Source organism: Nannospalax galili, unplaced genomic scaffold (genome assembly GCF_000622305.1).
Source record: "Nannospalax galili isolate Female #2095 unplaced genomic scaffold, S.galili_v1.0 scaffold2289, whole genome shotgun sequence".
Lineage (NCBI taxonomy): Eukaryota > Metazoa > Chordata > Mammalia > Rodentia > Spalacidae > Nannospalax > Nannospalax galili.
In genome coordinates this window covers 72,969-100,702 of record NW_008359590.1, presented here as the reverse complement: position 1 = coordinate 100,702, position 27,734 = coordinate 72,969, and the positions used below count along the sequence as shown (strand labels likewise).

At 37.6% G+C, this 27,734-nt stretch overlaps 1 protein-coding gene across 2 annotated transcripts in view; it reads right to left on the bottom strand.

Moving 5' to 3' along the window:
• The window catches only part of LOC103725978 (phosphorylase b kinase regulatory subunit beta-like), a 122,925-nt gene that overhangs the window by 22,523 nt on the left and 72,668 nt on the right, over window positions 1-27,734 (bottom strand). For both annotated transcript variants that reach the window (XM_029558802.1, XM_029558801.1), the window contains 2 exons: window positions 21,996-22,103; window positions 18,427-18,507 (listed from right to left, as the gene is read on the bottom strand). In XM_029558802.1, the coding sequence (XP_029414662.1) occupies window positions 18,427-18,507; window positions 21,996-22,103 (189 nt within the window). The remainder of the gene's footprint in view (window positions 1-18,426; window positions 18,508-21,995; window positions 22,104-27,734) is intronic.

Genomic DNA, 27,734 nt, shown 5'->3' with positions numbered 1-27,734 from the left:
AGTTCCTGGAATTCTTTCACAGTGATAAACCCAAGACCAATATCAACTAACTATTTAGGTTCACAATTATGGTGTAATTGTTAACTCTTTCCTTCTTCCAATACTAATCTGTTCATAAGATAAATTTACTGACTCTATATGTATATTCTTAAATAAAATATCTTCCTCTGCTATAAATTAATTTGAGCTACAGTTCTTCTTCCTCTTGACTGTTAACAGCTTATTTCACCCCTTTCTTCTTACAATTTATTATTTGCACCAAATTTTATCTCTTTAAAAGATAATTGTATCCCCTCCCCCAACACCCATCAGAAACCCACCAACCCTGGAATAAATTCTCAGATGCATACCCTGGTCTCTGACTTCCAAACGTGATCTACCATGCTCAAATCATCTACTCCTCTCCCAGTATAATTACTTTCCACATATTATTCAATCATAGCAAGCACAGATAATCTAGAACATTTTATACTTTCTAGTCTATTGCCTTGAGTCTCCACAAGTTTTGACAACTTGTTAATTTCACTTAAGTTTTGGCTCAAATATCACTTCATTCATAGCCGTATCCTATTAAATCTTTTTTTCTTTGCTTTGTTTTATTTTGCGTTGAGATAACTCTCACTATGTAGCCCTGGATTGCCATGGAACTTGCTATGTATACCAGGCAGGCCTTGAACTCATGGAGATTTGCCTGCTCCTGTCTCCCTAGTGCTGGGATTAAAGGCATGTGCCTCCACGCCCTGCATATTAAACCTTACTTATCATAGTTATTGTGACTTACACTTTTCTGTTCTTAAAAAAATTGCCTAACAATAAATTTACATTTAGAAACATTTCTTACTTTCCCTATAATAGTGAGGACTTTATAACATTAGAGAATAATCTCTTGTACTCAATTCTATATTTTCAGTGTTCAACCCAATGCACAATCTCAACAAATATTTGGCATAACTGCATAATTCATACAAGAATGTCTGACTCAATATAGTAGTTATACAAAATAAATCTATACATGTTGGTCTGTCTTCGGGGCCTGAACAATATGTTCTCACATGACATATGTGTCCTTTACATCTGTATAAATGAAACAAAGATATAACACTGACAGTGTAGTGAATATAATCTTGAGCCAGACCACTCAGCTTAAACTCTAGCATTGCTATCTTATGTGCAACCTTGAAGAAGCCACAGAGAAATTTTCTGCATTACTATTGTCATTTGTAAAATAAAAAATAATCTGTAACCACCTAAGTATGCTATCATACACCTTCATATTTATGATATTTATGGTTCTGTATCTACTGAACATACGCAGAACCGAAGAATGCCTTATGAGTCCTCTAAAATTACTTGGAAGAGATTTGTTGAAACTTTAAAGCATAGAATTCTTAATCTCAGCCTGATAACCACTTTATACCAAAAAGTTAGAATCTATAACACAAAAATATTCATACAATAAACAGAAGTCAGAAAAAATATTGCTAATATTTTAAAGAGCAAGCCTGCACACACATCAGCAGTCCGAACAGTAAGCAATAAAATAAATAAAGCATCTATCTTTAAATTTCCCAGTATAGAGTGGGGGGAAAAATCACCTCTTTAAAAACATCTAACAGCGTTAAACTGGAAACTATTGCTAAAAGAAATAGGTTGGGTTCCAGTCATATGTAGCTTCTGGCATTTACAACATGTGTAGTCTCCTTCCACACTGCAAAAAGGCAGAATTGTGTGATAAGCAGGATAAGGTAAAATAATGGTGTACAGATTCTGAGGCTACATGATAACAATACTACTCTCATCTTGCCCTCTTGGATCATTTGCTCCAGAGAACTCAGTTACCTGCCATGGTACATGAAGACACTACAGCTGTTCTATGAAGCTTCTTGCTAAAAGCTAGGGAAGCAACGGGGACTTCCTGATAACAGCTACAAGTGTGCTCTTTGAGAAGCAGGCCTTTCAGCCTAAGTAAAGCCTTCAGATGACTATAGACCTAAGCGCCATCTTCAGTGCAACTTTAAGACAAATATGAACCCAGCAGCAACCATCTTAGCAGCTCCAAAATTCCTGATCCACAGCCTTTAGGATAATAAATGTTTATCCTTTTTATGAATACACAGTGACAAGCGACAGGTATAATAATAAATTTCCTACGTTATTCAACCTGATAGTACACGTGAAAAAAGCTTCTGGGTCAGATGGTAGACAATATCTTAGCAAAATAAAACAGAAATATTTCATACATGAGGCACAGTCAATGAAGGGGATGTATCCAGGTCTCATGTTCAACAAGCACCTTTGCAATATTTAATTATGATTTGCAAGCCTGGACGTGGCGAGATGGCTCAGCAGTTAAGAGCGCTTACTGCTCTTCCAAGGACCAAGGTTTGGTTCCTATCACCCACATAGTTGCTTACATCCATCTTTAACTCCAGTTGCAGTAGATCTGATGCCCTCTTCTGCCCCCCAGAGGTACCTGGCACAAGCATGGTGCACTTATATACATGCCGGCAAAACATTCATTAAAATAAATTAAATTAAATTAAAATTAAATAAAATTGTGTGTGTATATGTGTGTGTGTGTGTGTGTATGTATATGTAAAGTACTGCTGGTTTTTAAGTTTCTTTTGTATATATCTGATCAGAATTTCATCAAGGAAATCGGTCTTGGTTTCAAAACTGGTTTGTCATGACATTGTGTCTAACCACAGTATTTACTGTATGAGATTGTTGTGAATACATAGACATGTTTAACACTAAGGGAACCGTTATGAAATAATAATTTACTAGATATCATATGGACTTTTTTTTTAAAGAAGCATTTCATTACAACAGCATTAACCTATTCAATAACATTTTTCTGAGCTAGGGTACATCTCTTTCAAAATTGGCTGTACATTTCTAGGTTTACAGATGAATTATTACGCTTATATAATCTTTTACTCATTATAAACTCTATAAGACATAAAATTAAATGAGGTTCCAACATTTAAAAAAGATCTCCACTTCGTTGTCAAAACACACAGTTTCATACAGAAAAATTCATTCCAGGGCTCTTGACATTGAGACGTTTTCAGATGGACTTGTAAGTAAGTTCTCTTGTAAACTGAAATTGTTAAATTACAGCATAGTTCTTGTTAAGAATATAAATGTTTAAAATGATTATTTCTACTCCAGGGTGCAATTTATCTCTGTGTTTAGATATGTTTATATAGAATAAACATTTTCCAAGTCTATGTAAAATATCTCTAAACCTTTAAAGGAGACTTGGTCACTTAAAACATGCTTAAAGGCTTGAGGTTAAAATCTTAATGTTTGGTAAATTTGTTTATAAACATTATTAAAAGGGTTTATTAAATGCTGAGCAGGGTTAGCACAGTTTTCCTTAAGTGATTATGCTGGAGGTTGGGTGCCAATTGCTTCTCTTTACCTTGTGCTTATACACTTTATTTGATAGACCACTCTCTGAACTATAAGGTCTACCTGGGAACTAAAAGCACAACGTGTACATGGGTAATACTAACTCATTTATTATATAATAAGATGATGCTGCACAGCACTCTTCTGAGTCAAAGAACTACCATCTTCATGACTTCAGCTGTGCCTGCTAATAAAAGGTTATCACAATTGGGCTTGCTGATGGTTGTTCTTTCTTCATTAAAGGAGAGATAACCTCACCTGAGTATCCAGCCCATCTTCCCAGCCAGTTGTATGTAATTCTGCCCTAATTGCAAATGGTCTCCTGAATTTGAAAAGGACTATAGGAGATATAAAGATTTATATATAAAGATTAAAATGATGGGATATTTCCAGAATAGAAGGGATAATTACATTCATTTTAAACAAACTTATTAAAAGGTCTGAATAAGTTTATCGTGATACAGAGTTGTTAATTTTCAGTCCATTCTTGTACTGCCCAACAGGTTACAGATTTGTATTAAATGGGTACAAACAAGTATTGGGTTACCTATGACTACTGAAAGATGTCTTTCATTTTTCTCTGTATTATGCAAATGTCACTTATGTCACTTTCTTTTGCCCATAACAAGAATGATTTGGCTCAAAAAAAAAAACTAGGGCTACCTCCTTGAACTGGATGTATGCAATCTAGAAACAGTTCCAGTGAAGCTTGGTCTGAATTCTGATCAGTTTACTTCCTGTCTATAGGTATGTGATATAATGCCCCCCTTCTTTCTAAAAACAGTAAATCAGGGTATGGAAAACTGGAAAGGAAAGGGGGCTGCTTCTGTTTGTAATAGAACAGCCTTCATTTGAGACAGACTTAAGAAATTCCTGTTTTAAGGTCCCTTTCCTGGGCTGTGTCTAGTTAACCTGTGACGGTAAATCTCTTGCAGTCAATGTTTATTGAGAACGTTTAGGTTTTGTTCAAGCTTTATCTATATATTACACCATAATTAAAGGTACCAGGCTGGTGCAACTGACCTTCTTGGATGATTAATAGCCATACTTAAAGGCCCATACTAATCTGGACAAAGTGGCTTAAGGGACAGTTTTGTTCCTTGCCTTGGAAGGTCAACAGTGTCCCAGGGGACAAAGGGAATCTTTGATATGTCCTGTAACTGTGATAAGTCACCTGTCCTCTTGTTCAGGGATGTCATGGAGACCCCACCAGAGGGACGCAAACCAGTGTCCAGTCTGCAAAGAGGAGGGTCAACGCAGAGGAAACATTTCCCCCATGCTTCCAAGTGAAGCCCTGGTCAAGCAGGACCTTTGACTTATCTTCACATAGATGGAACCGGTAAAAGAAAAGCCTTAGGAGCCAGGGGCTCCCCCCAAGCCCACATGACACATGAGGACCAGACCCTCAACTGACCTTAAAATAAAAGTAAATTGGTTTATTTGGGCCAACTGTATGATCTTAAACACCTAAAAGGAAAGTATATCCAAAAATTAAAGTGATCAGTATATTTCTTAAGAGTCCAAAGGATTGCATTTCCCAGACATTAGACTTAAGTCCTGGTAAAATGTTATTTAGACAACTATTTTTCAGTAGTAATGATTTCGTTCTTAAAAAGAAAATGCTGCCCAGGTATAAGACTTCAAATCTTGATCTCCAATACTATAGTACCCACCTACAGCTACTATTGTTCTAAAATGATAGCTAAATTTATTTTCTCTCCCTATCTAGAAGACTGATTCTAATCACTCCAACAGCTATCAGAGTACCTGAAAACAAATCGTGAGTTCATCACTCTCAAGCCCAGTCTTAGCAGCCCAAAGGAAAATGAAGAAGAACTCAATACATGGATGCTTTTAGAAGCCCTCATCCAAAAAAAAAAAAAAAAAAAATCCAATGGACTTTAATTTGGACATTTAAAATTTGCCCTGTTCTGATTTTTCTCTTGTTCCCTGTCTAGAACTTGTAATGCTAACTATTCTTGCCTTTACTTCTCCTTCGTATCTCCCAGGCATTGGTCAGGGACTTACTTTTCTCCCTGTAGTTAAAAACTTATGCAATTTGGGAGTCTTTTAGACAGACTCAGTGAAGGGGTACCCCAATTGCCACACCCTGTGTCCCTGTTCAGCATGGAAGAAGCCAGAGTAGTCTGCATCCCGATTCTCCATGGGAAAATTGGGTTACCTCCACAAAGTAATAAAAATAAAAGGTAAAAAATAGATAGTTTTAAAGTAAAAACTCCAAAAGAAAAATGGCCAGTTTCTTTCTCAACTGAAAGATGGAAAATTGCTTGGGTCTGCCAATAGGCTTACCTCTAAGAACTGAAGATGCCAGAACCATAAAAGGGGGCTTACATACAGCTCTTAGTAAACAATGTTGTTACACTACCAGTCACTCCAGCATAATTAGGGAAAGCCTCGCTTCAGTTCATAAAAGCTCCAAAAAATGACCTAAAGAGCAGGAGCAGGGCAATAACTGGTATAAGTCCATGTTCTCATGGTCCCCCTGGCTAACTACCCTGCTAAGTGTGGTAGCTAGACCCTTACTCCTTATAGTCCAAGTCCTGACTTGTGGACTGTTCCTTTTAAATGCTCTCATTAAGTTTATAAATCAAAGGCTTCAATCTGTTAAGCTCATGGTGTTAAGAAGTCAGTATGATCAATTGCTCCCAATGGAAAGAGAAGCTGAGAATCCAGTATAAAAGGTCAAAGAATTAACCTTACTCTCAAGAGGAGTGGGGAATGAACTATCTCAGGGTCCTAACATAAGTTCCCCGCATCTTCCTTTAAGACAATTAGGAGGGGCTGACCTCTGCCTGATTCCTCTAAATTCCCCAGAAAGGAGTATGCCTGTGAGTTCTGAGAAATGGCCTAACCACCAAACCATGGAATGTTCTAATCTAGGGCAAACTGCTTATCTGTACACTTCCTTCACTTGCTTGCACAGTTACAGGCTGTTGATTGATGAATTCAAATTCTGCTGTGTTGTACAAACCTGATTGAGTCACAGATGTTCTGTTTGAACAGTACTTTCTGTAATCCTATAAAACCCTGGCCGGCTATTGTTCGGGGCTGCTTCTATTCCCAAGATAGACAGCCTGGCTGATTGTAATAAAGTCTTGCCTTGCTACTTTAAAAAAATAAATAAACAAAATAAAATAAAAATAAATTGTAAGAGATTTGTAAGAAAGTCAAACTTGCTCTAAAAATATAACAAGAAATTGTCTAATTATTCCTCAATTAAGCAAACTTATATCCATGGAAGGAACAAACGAAAATACTTACCTAAGCAAACAGGATGTAGTGTCCGCTGACAAACTTCTGTCAATACAAGTGACTCTACTAAGTATTATCTTTGCTTTTTTTGCTTATTTACACTTAAACTGTGTGTGTGTGTGTGTGTGTGTGTGTGTGTGTGTGTGTGTTTTAAGACATGGTCTTACTATGTAGTCCAGGCAGATCTGAGAATCGTATTACTCTTGCTTCAACCTCCCAAGTTCTGGAAATTATAGAACCTATCAGCACAGTACATGTTGAAGTAGATTTGTCTAAATCAATATGACACTGACTTGTGATGACATTAAAAGGCATCAAAATTAAGTACATGTAATAGCATGACACTGAAGAAGAACACTGGATTCCAAACAGGCAACTCTAAAATAAGAAGACTTAGTTCAAAGAACCGAGGGCAGAGACACCCAGTTAACAGATTTTAATACCTTAGTTAAACAAAAACATGGGACTCCAGTTCTCTCATCCACCTCCCCAACCCATCCCCTGCTGGCCTCTGTCACAGGTGGTCTCCAATTCCTTCACTTCAGATCCTAGAACCAGCTTCCTAAACCAGACTAACTAAACATCCTACTTGTAACCCAGATGTTCCTCGGAAAAGCTGGAGTTGTTCCAGGGCAAGTGTGGGCAACTCAGAGCAAAGTGGGAAAAAGGGGTGGAGTTGCCGCCACCTTGAAAAGCTGGCAAAGACTGCAGGTGGGAGGTGGACGGCATGTGCATTTCAAATATGGAAAAGTAAAAACCTATAAGAATCCATGTCTTTGTAAGCTACCCCCTCTGAAATGTCATAAAAACTAAGCAAAATCCAAAAAGAATGTCCTATGTTGGTTTATCAATCTGTGTCAGGATCCTGAGACCCTGAATGAGGGTGGGTCTCCCAGCGGGAAGGGGAAAATTTACTGAAACACTACCAAAGATCCTGAGTCCCTCCCTAGGTAAATGGATGGAACTAGAGAATGTTACGCTAAATGAAATAACACAAACACAGAAAAGCAAGTGACGTATGTTCTCCCTCATTTGCAGATGGCAGCACCAATCCCTTATATGTGAGTGCATAAATTCTGACGTAACACCAAGATCCAGGAAAATGGAAAGGATACATGGAGGCAAAGGAAGAGAAAGAACCTGAAAGGGGATAGTAGGGAAAACTAAGGCATCCCTCGACACTCACCAGTAAGATTTCCTTATACAACAGAGTGCGATGCACACAGAAGACCACAACTGGCCAAATTTCAAAGAATAAGAGACTGTACAGTGTAGGATAGGACTCCTACATGGAACCTCATCCACCCAGGGCTTGAGGATCATTCATGAACAGGGGATGGAAAGACTTTAAGAGCCAGGGCTGGTTCATGAACACAGAGAAGCAGAGGCGCCCTGACCACTACACATGTGAATTTGTGGCATCAAACAAAGGACCCATGTCAACTCAATTAAACAAGGGCCCAAAGCGGAGAAGAGAAATGGGTGGCAGGCTGACACTAGACTGAGAAATATTAGAGACTGACTGCCGCTGGGTGAGGGAAGAGTATAACTTAGATATAGTCACTAGATGGGCTGACTAGACTCCAGTGGATGAATTTACACTGAAGGACATTTGGGTACAAATGCCTGAATGAACAGGACTTAACATGAGGTTGGATGGGGGAATAGGGGAGAAATGCATAGGGGAGAGGATAAATTTGATCAAGAACTGTTGTATGAAATTACAAAAGCTCAATAAAAAAATGCAGGCAGAGAGATAGCAATGTTACACTGCATATCTTTAAAGTATTACTTAAAATATATATCTGAGTTCAAGATGGCCAGGTAGGTAAAGGCACTTTGGTACCAAGCCTGAAGACCTGAATTTAACGCCTGGAACCCACATGGGGAAAGGAGAGAACTGACAAGCTATCCTCTAACCTCCAAAGTTCTGGACATATAGACAAACATGCATACAGATAAATGCAAAAATACATACATAAATGTAAGAAAAATAAAAAGAATATGGGCTCAACTAAATTCAAGAAAATTATTTCTTTATGAAAGAAGTAGGTTTTCATGTAATGAGACTTTTCTAGAAAAACTGAGAAAAATATTACTGCTCATTTTTGAGACTAAGTCTCATTTAATATCTGAGACTGCTCTGGAGCTTGCTATGTAGCCCAGGATAGCCACAAACTCACGATCTTCCTATCTCTGCCTTCCAAAAGTAAGGGCTACAAGCACGCACCACCATGCTCATCTCTAAGAAAAATTACCTCCAATTTAAAACAAAATCTCAGAGTATAAATTGGTTATGTCTGATTTTACATAATGTAATTCCTAGAGACCTACTTCTAAATAATATTTATTTTATAAAAATTTATTTATGGAGAATGTTATGACATGAGATCAAGTGGGCTAAAAATACATCAAAAGTCACATCCAACAACCTAACTCCAGATGTCCAAGAGTTGGACATAAAATGAAAAACACAAGTGCTAAGGAAAACCAAGATAATATGTCCCAGAACAAATCACCAATCCTATAGAAATAGAACAAAAAGATCAATTTAGGAAATTTAAGACACAGCATTCAAAAGAACATTCATAAACATGTTCAAAGAGTTCCCAGAATTTAAATAAGATAAAATATAAACCTGAATGAACTTAGAAAAGACAGAAATAAAATGATCAAAATCCAAGAAAATAGAAACAGGTGAGTGAAATGAGGAAGACAACTCAAAATATGAGAACAGAATTTAATGGAGATAGAGATACTAACAAAGACCCAAACTGACAAGAAGCAGGAAACCACAAACTCAATGAGGCAAATAAAGAGGTTAAGACTTATCAACAGAACAGGTCAGGTGGTACACATGGTGTCAGAGCTTGAAGATAGGGCAGAGAAACTGGATCATTTGATCAAAGAAAATGATAAGCACACAAATGGAACATGCAGGAGCTTTGGAAAACCATGAAAAAAATCTATAAATTATGGGCACAGAATAAAGTAAAGAATTCCAAGTCAAGTGTATAGAAAATATCTTCAGTATAACCATAGAAGAAGACTCTTCAAATCCAGAGCAAGAGAAACCCACCCGGGTACAAGCAACACACACAAAAAAGAAAAAAGACAGGACCAAAACAGTAAAGACGGAAAACAAAGGCTATTAGAACCTACGGCTACACAGCCCACACACCACAAGGGAGACTTCTACCACCTCTCTGCTAAATAAGCACACTGACTCATAATGACTTACTGTTATACCCATATATTAGTGCATCTTTCCACTCTCACCACAGAAGCTTTTTCTTACAGCAGATGGCAATTAACACAGAGAAGCACATACGGTCAATGTGTAGAGAATAAGACTGAGGAATACTCTAAATGGGACACACCAAACATAGGTGAACACAACTTCATAAAACAGACACTAAAAGATCTAAAGCCACAGATAAACTCCCACATAGTTATACTGGGCAACTTCAATATCCCACACTCACTAATAGGTCACAAAAAAATAAGCAGGAATTCTGTAACTAAATAAAAACAGAAACCAAATAGACATCTACAGACTATTGCATGCAAATGCTAGAGAAAGGACATTTTAGTTATCAGTACATAGAACTTCCTCCAAAACAGATCACCTATTAGCACACAAAGCAAGCCTTAACAAATGTCAAAAAACTGAAATAACACGCTGTAATCTATCTAACAACAATGGAATAAAGCTAGATATCAACAACAGAAATTGCAGAAAGTATATAAACTCATGAGATTAAACAACACTCTACTGAATTATGAATGAGTCACTAAAGAAATCAGGATAAAAATTGTTTTAAATTCTCAGATTGAATAAAAATGAAAACACAGTTAAAAAAAAATCTATGGGATACAATGAAGGCAGTCCTAAAAGGAAAGTATACAACCCTAAGTACCACATAAAAAATTAGAGAGAACTCCAATTAATAAAGTAATGTAACAACATACCTTAAGGCCTTGGAACAAAGATAACAAACCAAACCCCAAAACAGGAGACAGGATGTAGTAATTTAGAGGAGGGCAAAAACTAATGAAATGCAAGCAAAGAAAAAAAAATGCACAAGAGTTGCTTCTTTGAAAAGATAAGACTGAAAAACCCTTAAGCAAATTAACCAGAGAAGATACAGATCAATAAAGTTAAAGATAAAAGGGAGCCATTACTAGAAATATCAATGAAACATAGAAAATAATGACATAACTTAAAAACCTGCTTTCCATTTGTATTAGTTACTTTTCTGCTGCTGTGATAGCAATTTAAAGGACAGTTTTATTTGAGCTTACAATTCCAGGGGTAAGGGTCCACAGTAGTGGGGAAGGCATGGTGGAAGGAGATAACCAGAGCAGAAAGCCAAGGGATCACATCTTCCAGGAGGCATAAGAAGCAAAGCAAGACTGGAAATTCAGTTAGGAACTCTCAAAATCCACCCCCACCCCCCGTGAAGTGTTTCACCTCCTAAATGCCACACTTCCTAAAACCTCCCAAAAGAGTGCTACCAACTGAGGACAAAATGTCAAAATACTTGAAGTCTATGGGGGGACATTCTCTTTAAATCACACTACCAATAAATTGGAAAAAAGAAAGAAATTTATGTATTTCTAGATATATACAACAATAAAAATTAAGTAGAGATGAAATAATTTAAACAAGCCTATAACCAACAATGAAACTGAGTAACTAATAAAAAGTCTGCCAACAACAACAAAAAAACCCAGAACTAGATTGATTTTCACCAGAACTAACACCAGTACTAGTCAACCCAGGCCAGAAAACAGAAAAGGCAGGAATGAATCCACACTCTTTATTATGAAGCCAGTACTATCCCAATACCAAAACTAAAGAAAGACACAATAAAAAAGAAAATTATAGAGCTATCACCCTGTTGGACAGATATGTAAAACTTCTCAATAAAATAGTACAAAGAAAGTTCAAGATTACATCAAAATGATATTTCATCACGACCAAGTTGGCTTCATTCTACAGACAAGGGTTTGGTTCAAAACGTTAATTGATAAATGTAGTGCATCATATAAATGGACTCAAAGAAAATCACATGATCACCTCAACAGATGCAGAAAGGGCAACAGACAATTATCTACTACCCCTTCAAAAAAGGCATGGAAAGGCTAGGGATGGAGAGAACCCACTTCAAAATAATAAAAGTTACATAAGACAAACATGCAGCTAACATCATAGTAACTATTGAAAAGTAATAGCTTCCCTACTAAGATGAGAATCAAAGGATATCTACTCTCTACAGTCTATTCAATATAGTGTTAGAAGACTTAGCTAGAGCAGTAAGACAAGAGATAGAAATAAAAAAGATATGAAAAGGAAAATAAGAAGTCAAAGTCTCCCTATTTGCAGATGATATGATTCTAAACATAAGAGACATTAAAAATTCTAAAAAAATTTCTTAGAGCTGAAAAGTTCCTTCAGCAAAGTGGCAGGTTACAAAATTAACACATGAAAAACATTCCCTTTCTATGTATCAATGACAAAATGACAAACATACTGAAAAAGAAATCACAAAAATTCCATTTACAGCAGCATAAAACAAAGAGAACACAACAAACAAACCCTGCAATAAACCGATCAAGGATGTGAATGATCTCTACAGTGAAAACTTTAAAATACTGAAGAAACTGAAGAAGATGCTAGAAGATAGAAATATCTCCTCTGCCAATATTGTGAAAATTACCACCATACCAAAAGCAGTCTACAAGATTCAATAGTATCCCAATCAAATTCCAGTGACTTTGTTCACAGAAATAAAAAAGGCAAGCTAAAAATTCATATGGAAACACAAAAGACTAAATAGCACAAAAGATAAAATAGCAAACTTGAACAGAACTAATAATACTGCAGGAAGTATTGCCATACCTGATTTCAAGTTATAGTACAGAGCCATAGTAATAAAAACAGAACAGCATTATCACAAAAACAAACAAATAGATCAAAATAACAGAAGAGAGAGCACATATATATGTTTACATAATTGCAGCTAACTGATTTTTGACAAAAATGTCCAAAACTACATACCAGATGAAAGACAGCATCTTCAACAAATGGTGCTGAGAAAACTGGTTACCTACATGTAGGAATGGCACTAGATACTTATCTCTCACCCTGCACAAAAATGAACTCCCAAATAGATCAAGGATTTCAACATAAGACCTGAAAATCTGAAAATGCTAGAGGAAAACTCCAGAGTTCACATCAACATAGAGGCATGGATAAGGAATTTTTGAGAAAGGCTTTGGTAGCACAGGCAATAAAACCATTAATCACCAAATGGGAGCTCATGCAATTAAGAAGCTAAATAGACTGAAAAGGCTCCAGTGGATGAACTCACACTGAGGGATATCTGGAACCACAAATTTGACTTGATAGGCCTTAGTATATATGACAGAATGCATGAAATCTAGTGGGGGAGCTATAGGGGTGTAGGTAGGTGGGGGAGGGTCTAAATACGATTAAGATGCATTGTAAGAAATGCTTTTAATATAATGTAATATAATATAATTTTTAAATGGTCCTTAGAACACTGCAATATTAGACTCCTGTCCTAAGGTAAAATGTCCTTAGCTCTCAATCCAGTCTTTTAGGGACCCGTGCCAGAGTACATGTGGGCAAAATTTAATGACAGATAAAGAGTAAAAAAGGCTGACTAGATCCCAGTGGATGAACTTGCACTGAGGGACATCTGGGTATACTAATTTTACATGACAGAGCTATGGGAGAGTGCCAAGGGGAAGGGGGGTATAAAGATGATTTTCTGTATAAAATACCAAAAAATTCAATAAAAATTTTTTAAAGAGTAAAAAATCCAGAAACTTTGCAAGATACAAAGGGAACTTGGTTTGAACATATCTTAATCTGTTTTCTGTTGCTATATATATAAAAAAAAAAAACACACCCTATGCCAGGTATAGTGGTGAATGCCTTTAATCCTGGTACTTGGAAGGCAAAGTTGGGCAGCTCTCTGTGAGAGTGAAGTCAGCTTGATCTAAAGAGGGACTTCCAGGCTACCTGGGGCTACATGGAAACCCTGTCTCAAAAATAAAAATATTAAAAAAAAAAGCTCTGCACAGCAAAGGAAATGGCAACTAAGAGTAGAGAGAGCACACAGAATGGTACAGTCAGCTGTACCTCTCACAGAAAATTAGTATCTAAAACATACAAGAATCTCAAAAAACTAAGTATCAAGAAAACAACCTGAAGAAAATGTGGGTTATGGAATCAACAGAGTTCTCAAAATAACAGATACGAATACCTAGTAAACATTCTAAGTTTTATTCTATGTGTATGAATGTTTTGCCTGCAGGAATGCAAGTGTACATGTATTATAATGCCCACAGAGGCCAAAAGAGGGAATCAGATCCCCTGGAACTGCAGTTACAGACAGTGGCTACCTGCCCTGTAGGTGCTGGGAACTCAAACCCAGTACAGAGCTGTGGAAATGCAATCTTAGTTGAAAAATTATTGGCAGCTGATTATTGCTGGGTAAGGAAGAACTGAATTTTTAAAAATTTGTTTTTACTAAATTTTTGTGTATTGCATACAGAACATCTCAAACAATCTTATTCATCTTTATACATCCATCCCCACTGGCACCTTCCCACAGCCCCCCAACTCTCATCCCTGTTAAGGCCCACTGTGTCAAGTCAGTGTCCCCAGATATTACCCAGTGCAAGTCCATCCACTGAGGTCTAGTAAGCCCTTCTACAGTCCTTGTTTTAGGAAGATCAGCTCTTCTTCACCCAGCAGCAATCAGTTTCCAATATTTCTTCAGACAAGATTGGAGGCTGCTGCTCATTTTCCCAGTTCTATGCTGAGTTTTTGTCTGTCTGAGTTTGCATGGGACTTGTGTATGCTGACACCATTGCCATAGAATCATATGAGCAGGGTCCCAGGAGCTTGTTAAGACTCTGTTTCCATATGGTCCTTCACCTCCTCCCTGCCTCTTACAATCTTTCTGCCCCTTCTTCCATGATGATCCCTGAGCTTTGGATAAGTGAAGTTTAATAAAGGAGTCCTGTCCAAGGACCATCATTCAGCAGACTCTTGATCTCTACACTTTGGCCATTTCTGACTTTTTGTGTCCCTGGCCCTCTGCTGCATGAGGGGGCTTCATTAATGAGAACTGAGAGTTTCATTAGTGCCTTCTTCTTTACCCCTGTTCTATGTTCCATGAGCCTTACATATAGAGGTTGCATTATAGATGTGTGACTTGGGCCTGGACAATGTCTGCGTGTGACCAGTTGTGGTACTTGGTAATAGTCTCCAACTGATGCAAAATGAGCTTCTTTAATCAGTAGTGACTGGGATATTTTTCTGTAAATAAAAGGACACATATTTTGCACATAGTAAGAAATCACATTAGTCTAGGGATGTGACAGTCTTGGGGTTTTCTCTAAGACCTATGACCACTCCAGCCATGTCTATTTGGTTATGTTTACAGTACCACCCACCACTATGGCACCAATGACGTATGCTGTGCTGGCCATTAATGTGGTTATTTGGTCTTGAAGCTGGTGTTGGACCATCATTTGATGGTTTTCTTTCCCCTTGGCATCTTCACAGTACTCTCCAAAGCTATGAGAGCTAGCCTTCAGGAGAAGTGGTTTCAAGTCAATTGCAGCTCTATTGCTTCAAATCCTGTGTCCAAAGTATGGAAGAACTACTGATCTTCTTAAAGGGAGGGACTCTAGATAGGCTGACTAGACCCCAGCGGATGAATTTGCACTGAGGGACACCTGGGGACACTAACACTAACTTGACATGGTAGTCACTAACACAAATGACTAAGATTAAGATGTTTTGTATGACATACATAAACATTCAATAAAAAGTTTACAAAAAAAAAAGATTCCATCTAACCTCAGTCCCAAATTACCTTTATCAAAAATACAAATAAGAAAAAATGTCATTATAGTTGTGAGAAAGGGATATCCTTTTAGAATGATTGGGTAGGAGTGAGTGCAAACTAGCAAGTCCACTTTGGAAATAAATCTGGATAGTCCTCAAAAAAAGAGAAATTAAACTAACATACAAACCAGCTATACCACTAATGGACATATACGAAAAGGACTCTCTATACTACTGTGGAGATACTTGCACATCCATGTTCATTGCTGCTCTATTCACAATAGATAAGAAATGAAGTTAGCCTAAATGCCAATTAATTGAATAAATGGATAATAAAAATATGTACAATGGGATTTTATTCTGCTGTAAAGAAAAGTGAAATTATGGAATTTTCAGAAAAATGGATGAAACATGAAAAAACTATTGGGCCTAAAACGACAAATGCTGCATGTGCTTTCATGCAGATCCTAGTTTTAATGCTTTAGTTTTGTGTGTTAACTTGGAGTCCCAGTGGAAGCCATAGAATTCGAAAGGCATCAATGGGTTCAGTATAAAATATACAAAATGAAAATAAAGGAGGAGAATCTTGGGGATGGAAAGGACTAGACAGGAAGGGACACTAGGAAGATGGGGAAAATGAAAGGGGCATGAGGGGGAGAGTTAAACAAAATGAAGGCAGCATGAAAAAGTCGTACGAAAACCTACTACATTCTAATTTTAGGAAAATATATAAAAGACTTTGAAGGGAGATACTCCATATTGCTAGACAAGGCTGCTCTTAGAAGTAGTAAAGTATGGCACACCTCTATATAGGTGTTAGTCAGGGAGGCCCCAGAGGTCCCCAATACAATACAAGCACTTGCTTTTATCTTCTAGGTTACCACCAGATATAAATAAGACTCAATTGCTGAAGACTAGCTTCCAAAGGGTTACAAGATACTATGCAGGTTGTAGGAAGGATGCTGGGGAGGAGACATCAATGGTCTTACAGGACAGTAAACTCTATGAACTATAACACCAGCTTGCAGGCATGATGCATCCACATATGTCCACCAGTAACACAGCTATTATGTAGATAACTCCTCTTTGAGGAGATTTGAGGTTTGCTCCATAAAAGAGAATCCACAACTGATATTGTAAGCCTGGTCAAAAACCCATTCCTCATAAAGTCATATGACTTATGAAAGAAATTACTTCTAAAGTGTAGCTAAATATACCTTCCTTTTAATATCTAAATTTATACCCTTAGACAAAGGCTACTATCAACCCTAATCAAAGAAGCCTCTCTCTGCAGTGAACATTTGTAAATTCAGGCTCATGGCTGCCAAAGATGCTGAGAATAAGAGACAGTTGAGGGTTTAGCCATAAATAAGCCATTTATATTATTCCCCTCTAATGCTCAGAGAACACTGAGAAAGAGGGCACAGAGTGTAAGAGTGAAAGTTCGGGAGAAGGGGATAGAAATCCCATTCTATAGACACAACATATCCAGTTTATCATGAACTCAGAGCAGCTTTGGTTACTTGCACTGGACCGGCACAAGACAGGCCATCTCAACAGTCAATCATGGATGGGGGAGGAGGTTAAGGGGATCTATCCCTTGGAAGAGGAAGAGCCCCTGTCTTCAGGTGTGCACCCACTAATGAACCCATGGATAGTTTCAATCCCATAGCCACACAGACAGCCCTGGTCAAACCCAGAATGACACAAACAAAGCAAAAAGCCATGAAAGAGATTACTAGGGAAGAGGAGGGATAGACAGGAAAGGGAAGGAAGGGAAAAGGGGGTGAGAACATGACTCTAAATGTATCAGTATGTGTCCCTGTGTGTTCAAGTTTAATCTCTTTCAAAGAAAAGCTATACAACTCTGAGAGATAAATTCTTTACATTTATCTATTTTCCTAATGAGAAAAAGAACATAGTAATTTTATTTTGGAAAACAAGAAGAATCTTACTAAGGTCATAGAAATAATAAGATATGAGTTTTTAAAAATTTTTTCTTGTTTGGCTTTTAAACAGATGAGTTATAAAAGGAAATGGTGTGAAAAGAGACACGGTAACAATGAGAAAATCTGTAAATGCTATTTTATTTTCAAAGTTACTAAAATTGTCTGAAAAGCTATTCCTTCATTTCCTGTTACCTAAGCTACAACATTCACTGAAATTTTATACCTGTTTTATATTTTGCTGATTTTTAAATTGTATGTGTCATTTGCAGAAAAGTGGATGGAACTAGAGATCATCATAGCAAACCAAATAAGTCAGACTCAGAAAGACAAAAATCACATATTTCTTTATATGTAGAAGTTAGTTATATGTATCTGTGTGTGTGTGTGTGTGTGTGTGTGTGTGTGTGTGTATGTATGTATGTCATAAGAGTAGAAGATGGACCATGTGGGGAAGGAAGGTGTCTACAAGGAGGAAAGAGAGGAGAATGGAGAGTAACGGGAAGAAAGATGAACACCTCTTCTCTTACAGGGAAATCAGGTTTCACTACACCTATCCATACATGTGTATACACACATATGTGACATGAAAGCAGAGGGTGACTATGTGGGGTAAGGAGTAAGATAAGCAGAAAAAAAGGAGTAAGTGAGGGGCAATGTGAGGGAAACGTAATGATGTGTACAGATGCAGTGTTTAATGAAACCCATCATTTTATATACTAACTAAAAAAATTAACAAGAAAGCAATTTTAACAAAAAAATTGGAGTACAATACAAAAATCCAATATGTAAGTGTATGAATTTAAAACTAAAGCATTTTTATGAAATTAAAATGGGAAAAAAAAACAGATATCCTCTAGACGAAGTTCAGTAACAGAAAATTTGGGGCACTCCTACCTCATCAGTGTTATAGATAATCTGGAGTCCTGAGGAAATCATCTCCACTAGGTAAAGGAGATAGAGTGACACTGCATTTATCTGAAAACAAAAGGAAGGAGCAACATTAAAAGGTTAAACAAAAGGACAAAAATATTATGCTATGAAAATAAATTATGCAAATGATGGAATTTTCTTTAATAGTGCCATATAAAAATATTTTCTTCTTCATTGTAAAATAACAAAGATATGAAATTAGCCCATAATAAAAACCTGTGTTTGTATATAAAATTTTAAAATTCCCAAGTTCCCTGACCTGGGTTAGCATATGATTAGGGAGATGGTTGCAAGGAGACCTGTTGGTACTGTTTCTATAACAGTTGTTTCCTAAAGTTTTCAAATTCTGAGTCTAAAGTACTTTTATTTTGTAATAGCTTTGTCCCAGAGGAAGCAATATAATATTCTTCATCGGAGATATATGTAAATGAAAAAGCTGTTTGAAAAACAAGACATGACAACTACCCCAATACTCTTATTTTCAGACAATACAGAATTTACAGAAACAACCAAAGGAACACGTTACCTTTAATCAATGGTGTAATTCATAATTTAAAACTTAAAAAATTTATGAACTACTAAGATTATTAGTATATCAAATATAGGCTGTATATGATCTAAACAAAAAGACAATGATTTCTAGCTTAACAAAACAGACTGTCAATAGAATCTTGAATGGGATTTATAAAGTGTCTCATATAAGAAAGCAGGAAAGATACAGTCTCTGTTATAGACAAATCTTGAGGAATGATTAATTTTCACTGTTAACTAGGTACACGGACACCTAGCTAGCTAGTAAAAGGCTTCTTGTGGCTATGAAACAAAAAAGAGTAAGTGCAACTTCTTGCTCTTTGCCAAAGCTAGGACATGATCCTTCCTCTGGTTTTAATACTAAAGCTCCAAGTTCTCTAGTTTTGGGGGTCCCTGAATTAACATTATGCCCCCTTTTCTAGCTTCTGGTCCTTTAGCCTCCATTTGAGAATTACACCTTCAGGTTCTTCATAGTCAGGCTTTTTCAGACTTGGACTGAGCTTCGATACTGGATTCCTGGTTATTCCAGCTTGCAGATAACCTATGGTGGGACTTAGCCTCAATAATCATGTGAATAGTGAGGTGTGATGGCTTGTGCCCTTAATTCCACTACTTGGGAAGCTGAGGCATGAGGACTACTGTGAAACGAAGGCCAGTCTCAGCTATACAGTGAGGTGTAGCCAATGTGAGCAATAATGAGATCTTGTCACAGAAAAATAAAATAATTACATGAGTCATTTCCCCTAATAAATGACTCCTCAAATATCTATGGACTTGCAACTCTGAACATATCTTATCCGATCTGAAGTATGTATGCAAGTCTGTCTTCCTGTCTATCCCTCTCTCCCTCCTTCCCTCCTTCTTTCCCTTCCCTATTGGTTCCATATTCCTGGAGAACCCTCGGTAATAGAATAAATAGAATAAAAGAAGCCAGCACAAAAGACTCTCCAACATCATTATCATATGACTGCATTTAAATGAAATGTGAGGAACACAGACAAAACGTCAGCTCGATCAAAGGTGTACACTACCATGCCCAGAGATAACGCTATTTTAAATAACTAAAAATTAAGTAAAAAATGATTTGCTATCCATGCCTTTAATCCCAGCACTCAAGAGGTGGAGGCTTGCCTGGTCTACATCGAGTTCTAGGCCAGCTGAGGTTACAGGGAGACCTTGTTGCAAAAGCAAACAAACAAAAAAAGTCCCCAGCATTATTGATATATAATTCATATACCACAGAGTTTACCTATTTGAAATATTTAATTCAATGTTTTTCATATATTCCAAGTTGTGCACCCATTATCACATTCAATTTTAAAATGGTTTCATCATCCTCAAAAGAAACTCTACAAATAAAAGCAGCTACTCTCCACTTTTCTCCCCAAAATACCCTTAAGCAACCTTTTTACTTTTTGTCAAAAATCAGTCAGCTGGGGCTACAGGAAGACCCTGTTTCAAAAACACCAAAAACAAACAAACAAAAAAATTTGCAAGGAAATCACAAATCTGAGTTAAAGCGTAAACAAGGTATAATTCTGTGTATGTACAATCTAATACAGAAGATTATTATTGTCTAACAGCTTTCATGGCTTGTTCCTCTAATTTGTACTGAGTGACAAACAGAAAATTGGGGCAGAAAATTATTGGTGCCCTTCAGATCCTTAGGCAGAGTAGCTCTGTGACACTAGGGCACTGCTCTGGGCCTTCTCAGGAACCAGGTCTGTTTTGGAGTCTCTCATTTCATAGAGCTCATAATCAAATCTTTCCAGGCACAAGTGGACCAGGCAGAAAAACAAAGAACTTAGGTTTCAAACCTTTTAGATCAGCATAAATTTTCGAGGGTCTTTCCTCAGAACATGCCAGAGAAGAGTTTCCCCTCAAAGGGAAGCTCATCCAAAAATCTAGCACTAAGATTAGCCTGTCAGGACAATCTTTCACTCCTGTGGATATAAGTTATAAAACACTGGGAAAAAGCAGAGCTCTCACTGTTAGGATACTTCTGTGAGAAAAGGTCAGTAACTGGAAATTATGAACGGATTTATTTAATACCTACATGTAACAGGCACTTTGTTTAAATTTCGAGATAAGAACAAAGGAGCTGAAGCTGAGTTCCAGCTACTCTGGAGGCTGGGACCATTCCAGCCGGCCCCAGAATGCTGAGCACCACACCAATGAGAGACCCCATTTCAAAGTATATTCCATGATGCCTGAGTAACAATGCTTAAGGTTGTCCTCTAGCTTCCACACACACATGTGCATTCACACCATATCTCTTCCTATACACACATGAGCATCTGTACGTAAATATACACACAGGAGAAACTCTTAATGTTACCATTTAATATATGATGAATAAGTACTTTATATCAAAAAAGAAAACAATGAAGAAAAGGAAGAAAATCCATTAAAGATAAATAGCATATATAACATTTGTATCTTACAAAAAACTGGACATCTAGCTTAAAACAACAAATCATGGGGGAGGGGACAAAACAGAAAATCCTACTGTGTATCCTTAACACAGGTATAAAATTTAATAGAACACAAAAATGTATAGACCTCAGAAATGTCTTGTGGCATTCTGATAGAAGATTTTAGCTTTACTGAAAGCTGGTATTAAAAAATGACCCGCTGTCTAACGAAACCTTCTGTTACTAGTACACCAACTTTCAAATGTCTTTCATTATCTACTATTGGAATTCTTATAAATATAAACAAGCTTCCATTACTGAACAAGTAGTAGGCTTTCATTTTCTAAATGAAATTAATAATATAATCTTCTAATTGTTACATGAACTCATTCAGGCTGAATAGTCAATCACAGAAATTACTTCAGCAATGTTGATTACCGATGTACTGTCTTTTCCATTTCAGCATTCATTTTTGTATCATTTTAAAGTAATTCATAGAAGTTACTAGAAAAAATGTAAGCAGCCTTGATAATGCCATGGTATGCCATGTGAATAGTGAAAAGGTGAATCTGTAATATCTCTCTGTACCTGAAGATGGCCATATTCCTCATAGGACAGCAACTCATCTCCCGTCTGCACATTGAAAACGGAGTGAAGGCATGTTGTAGGGCGTGGGTCCTGCTTAAATTGCTGGACCTAGAAACAAATAAAATATTTGAATTGATGCTCATTTACATACTCATCTAAAACCAAGATTGCCCATTATTTTTCATGCAACTCTTTCATAAGGACAGATAAAATTTATAGGTAGGGGAATGAATAAAGCAGAAATCTTAACTTTTCTAAAGGAAAATAGCATACAAAACTCACAATGACTAGCTTATTAGAATGGACACAACTGTCAAGTGATAATTTGTAAGCACTGCAACTCAAGGGTAATACGAAGCATTTAAGATGGTGGCAACAGCTTTTGCAATGGTTTGTATCTTATTTGATTTTAAAGTAAAGTATAAGTTTACTTTGGGACACAGGGCTCCAGTTACTCTATTATACAGTTACTTGGAAATGTTTTTATGACACTCAAAATGAAAATGTACTTTAGATTACATTCTAAGGCTATTAACTATTCAAACTTCAGATTTGATTTCTTTCTCTAAGGATAGCACATTTTGACTGATGGTACTGGTAATGTTTCTCCTCAACACATAATTACCAAGGTACTAAGTCTATGAAGACACACGGCACACTTTTACTTACTAATTACTTATAAACCTTTTTTTTTTTTCTTTTTTTTTCAGTATGATCTCTAAGTTGGCCAATCTAGTCTCAAATAACAAGCTCAATGGATCTGCCCACCTCTCCAGAATAGCTGGTTACTGCTGGTGTTCCTAGGTTAACCATTTTGCATTACAAAGTAGAAATTCTAAAAACCCAACAGACAAACTCCAAAGATAAAATTTCCATTCTCTTCTTTAGGGCTTGGTTCAATTCAACTTGGTAAACATTTGCTGATGCCAGTGATATACAAAATACTGTTGCTAACTTCAGGATGCATGTGATAACAGAAATAATAAAAATAAACATAATGATATATAGCACTGGTTTTCTTCTCTTTCAAGGGATGTGATAACAGTACATAGGTGATTTTGTTCCTATCTTGTTTCAAGGAGTTAAGAATCATACACATTTTAACTTTCAAAATCTTTATACTTAAAAGTAATCAGAAAAGGCATTTTTTAATTAAATCCTTTCCTAATCTCAATCAAACTTAGTCCTCTCGACTTCCCACATCCCAGTTTCTTTGGTCTCAGAACTTTTAGCTGTCTGAATCTTCCTATGACACTGTGAAATAGACATCCTGTTTCCTTACAATTTCTGGTAGCAGTCTCCTCAGATATTTGCTGTATCCGAAGTGAGAGGAGCATGTTTTGTTGTTCCTAGTAAGTCCCTTTCATCTGAGATGCCTAATGAGGTGCTTCCTGATATGTCCAACAGATTCTGGATGGAGGGATAGTTGTTAGAAGAAGTAAACATAGGGCTGGCAAATGGACTTTCAACTCCACACCACCTCCACCTATGCCTTCACCTGGGGGACTGGCAGAGCAACTGGAGATGGAGTTAACCCCAATGGCCAATGATTAGATTAATATAATGAAACCTATATAATGAAACCTCCATACAAATCCTAAATGTTGGCAATTTGGAGAACATTCAGATGGTAAATACAACCACATGCCAAGAGGTAATACAACCCCACAATCCCTAGGGAGAGAAACCCATGCACCCATTAGGATCATGCCCTATAACACCCTCATTTGGCTAGTCATTTGTATTCTTTATGCCATCCTTTATAAAAGATTATAGTAAGGCTGACGCGGTGGTGCACACCATTAATTCCAGCACTTGGGAGGCAAATGCGGGTGGATCTCTGTGAGATACAGGCCATCCTGGTCTATATAGCAAATTCCAAGCCAGCTGGGGCTACAGGGAGACCCTGCCTCAAAACAAATGACAATAGTAAGTAAAGTGCTTCCTTATATTCTGTGAGCTGTTCTAATAAATACTGACCCTAAGGGAGGCTCAAGGGAACTTGAATTTAGAGTCAAGTCAGACATGTGGGGAACCAGGGAACCCACTACTTGAAAGTGGTCTCTGAAATCAGAGGCAGTATTGAAACACCAAGCCTTTGTTTATGGGATCTACACAAGGTCCAGGTAGTGGCTGGTAGTGCTGAATTAGCAGAATGCTCGATGCCTCAAAATGAAGATCTGCTCAGTGTGGAACATTTACACATTTAGTATCAGAAGTGATGGGAATAAAGGAAGAGTTTGCCATAGAGTCTCATTCTCTGGTAGGACTCGAAAAGCTACACTATGCAAAGTGGTAGCCATGTTTTCCATTTGACTAACTAAAGAATAATTAAAGCTGAATAACTTATAAATTCTTTTAAAAATCATTTTCTGGCTGGGAATGGTGGCACACACTTTAATCCCAGTACTTGGGAAGCAGAGGCAGGCAGATCTCTGAGCACGAGGCCAGCCTGATCTATATATCAAGTACCATACCAGCCTGGGGCCACTAAAATAGTGACACAGAACATTCCATCATGACAGAAAGTTCTATTCTAGGAATGATAAGCCATTTTCGGCTTTCAGGACCCTTCACAAACAATAATAAAGTTCTCCTATGACTGAAGTCAACAAAACCAAAGTCACATCAATTCCCATCTGTAAGGTATCAAGGCAGAGAATGAAAAAATGCATGTAAGCTGTGTGCCAGCCCCAACACAGCCACTGCACTCATGAACTCACTACAGCTATGGTTACCTGCACAAATTCAAGCCAATATGATCAGTCAACATCCTAGCAGACAGCACTGGACTTGGTGGGAGGACTTAGTGGGATACAAAAAGGGTTGTTAAGGGGGAAGGAAGGACATGTTGAGGCTAACTGGGGGCAACTGGGGACAGATATAATCAAGATTCATTATTTACATGTATAAAATTACAGAGAATAAATAGAAGATATTCTATTAAAAAATTAAAAGGACAATTAGGGATGTCTATTTTCCATTTCTGAAATGACTAGGGCATCCAGCGATGACTCGGAAAAGGTGGATATCCTGTTTCAGTATCAGAATGTGAGCAACAGCCTAAAATTGAACAAGCAGAAATCACCATGTCACTGCCTTCTCACTGCCATGATGATCATCTCAGAGAAATCAATGCTATTTTAGACTTCTATACAAAAGCATGGCTGAACTGAAACAAATCCATGTTCTGGATTTAATAGGAATCTAACAGGATGAGGTTTTGTCAGGTTAATGAAGTCACTACTGCAGTTGACAAGATGATACTTGTCATTTGTCTTCAAGATATGCAAGAACTCAGCAGGAGAGTTTATTTCTAACCACTGTGGTATGGGAAAACTAATTGCTAAATGATTAAAGACATGGGGAGCTATATAACTATGCTTTGAATGTTACAGCTGTTAAAAGACAAGCAATTTAAAATTTCAGAAAAAGGTTCGAATTCTATAAGCTTTGAAAATTAATAGAGTATGCTATATGTCAACTATAAACAAAACACCCTCTTGAAAGCAGTCAATAAGGAAGAGTACATTAATTAGTATTCCATAGGAGAGCTGCATCCGCCAAGTAAAGATCAAGAAAATGATTAGAGTAAAATTTTCCAAGCTACATCTATCAAAATGTATTTTTACTTGTATTTTATTTAAATTTTTCCAAAAAACATTTCCCACTGTGAATAAATAACTTATTTGGTAAGTTATTTTGTCATCCATCCTTAATTTATAGCCTTAAAATGTGCATTTAAAGAGAAATAATCATCTCATCCTTATGAGTGTTCAGGAAGAAGAAGTTTTATAAAAATTCAACAATTTATCATTGATTAGAAACTACTTAGCAGCACTTTTAAGAATTTTGAAGTAAGTAGGCACAGTCATATTGTAAAGCAAATCTTGCCCTCCAATACTAACTGCCGACTGTATCACCTTAGAACTCAGAATGTATGCATGTAAGGAGTACCAGGAAAAAGAGCAAACAATACTAGGAAACAAGACAATAGAACACAAAAGGGATATTGTTTCAGGGATGGAGAGATGGCTTAGCAGATAAGAACACTGATTGTTCTTGCAGAAGACCCAGGTTCGAATCCCATCACCCACATGGCAGCAAACAACTGTCTGTAACTCCAGTTCCAGGGGACCTGACAGCCTCTTCTGTCCTCCAAGGCACTGCATGACACTGGTGCACTTACCTACATGCAGGCAATACACACGTATACATAAAATAAAAATTTTTTTAAAAGTGGTATTGTTTCACATTCTACAAACCAAAAACAATTCTATTTCTAATTTTAACTTCCTGATAACCATGAAATATCTCTTTTAGTAAGTGTTTTTACAAAAATGCCAGGAAGCATCACACACACACACACACGCACGAACGCACGCACACACACACAATTAATGAAAGTAGAAGAGCTTAGATTTTTTTGGTTATGATTTTGTTCCTGAAGACAAAGAAGAGGAGGCTTGAGGTCAAAAAGCAAACTAACACAATGAATGGGCTTTGCTTTAATTTTAAGGAAAAGTAAAAAGATAATTATTTCATAGTTTAAAAGTATGGTCGACCTAGGGGTGAACAGCCTCCTGTGTCCTGGTCCCAGCACCTTCCCTGGATAAATAGAGCACGCCTAGCATGCCTTGACTCCCCAGCCTCTTTCACAATCCCATCTACCCCTCCTAGTCTCTCCTCCTAGGCTGAGTACAGGCTCGTTTGTTGTCTTGGCACCCCAGACACCAGGGCTAACCTCTAGACCAAGAGCCACCACTGCCTCCTGATCCTCTATATCTTGATCAATCCAGTTCCTCCCTGCTGGGGCCCCCAGGAGCCCACTAGGCCTGGGCCACCCTCACCTCCCTTTACTTCCCTGGGCTGCACAGCCTCCCATGTCCTGGTCCCAGCACCTTCCCTGGGTAAGTCCAGTGTGCCCAGCGCGCCTTGACTCCCCCAGCCTCTCTCACCCACTCAACTCCCGGGCCTAAGTCTCCCCTCCTAGCCTGGGTACAGGCCCAATTCTTGTCTTGGCACCCCAGTCACAAGGGTTAACCTCTTGGCCCAGAGCATTCACTGCTTCCTGATCATTTGCATCAGGACCAACCCATTTCCTGCATTCGCATGGCAGCCCCAGGAACCCTCTAGGACTGGTCCGACACTCCCCTCCCTTTACTTCCCTGTGTGGGAGAGCCACCAGCTTCCTGAAACCGGCATCTATCCTGGGCCCTTCTTCCAGGCCAGCCCAGCCCCAAATTCTTGAGGGGAGCATCTTTCCTGGAGGGACCCATACCTTTAGGAGAAAGCCTGATATCATCTGAGCCTCATCTCACTTGGGCCTCTGTGGAAACTCCTGAAGACAAAAGCAATTAGGCCACTCCAATATAAAATCAAAAGAGAGAACTTGAAGCCTAGAACAACCAGCTTTTCATGCCCAACAAGTAAATCACAAAGGCACATAAAGTTTACAAAAAGAAGCAGATCTACACTCAACAAAGTAAGGCTTGAGTCTCACACAAGAATCAGAAACCACAAAAGAAATCCATATGCCAAAGATACAACAACAAAATAATAATATGAAAAACCCAAATAATATGTCCCCAAGAAGCACCAACAGTTCTATAGAGGAGGTGTACAATGAGAACCCCCTAGAGATAACCCAGGACACAGAATTCTAAAGAATAATTATAAACATGATAAAAGAATTCAGTGAATTTAAAGAACACCAAACAAATAAATTAAAGAACTGAA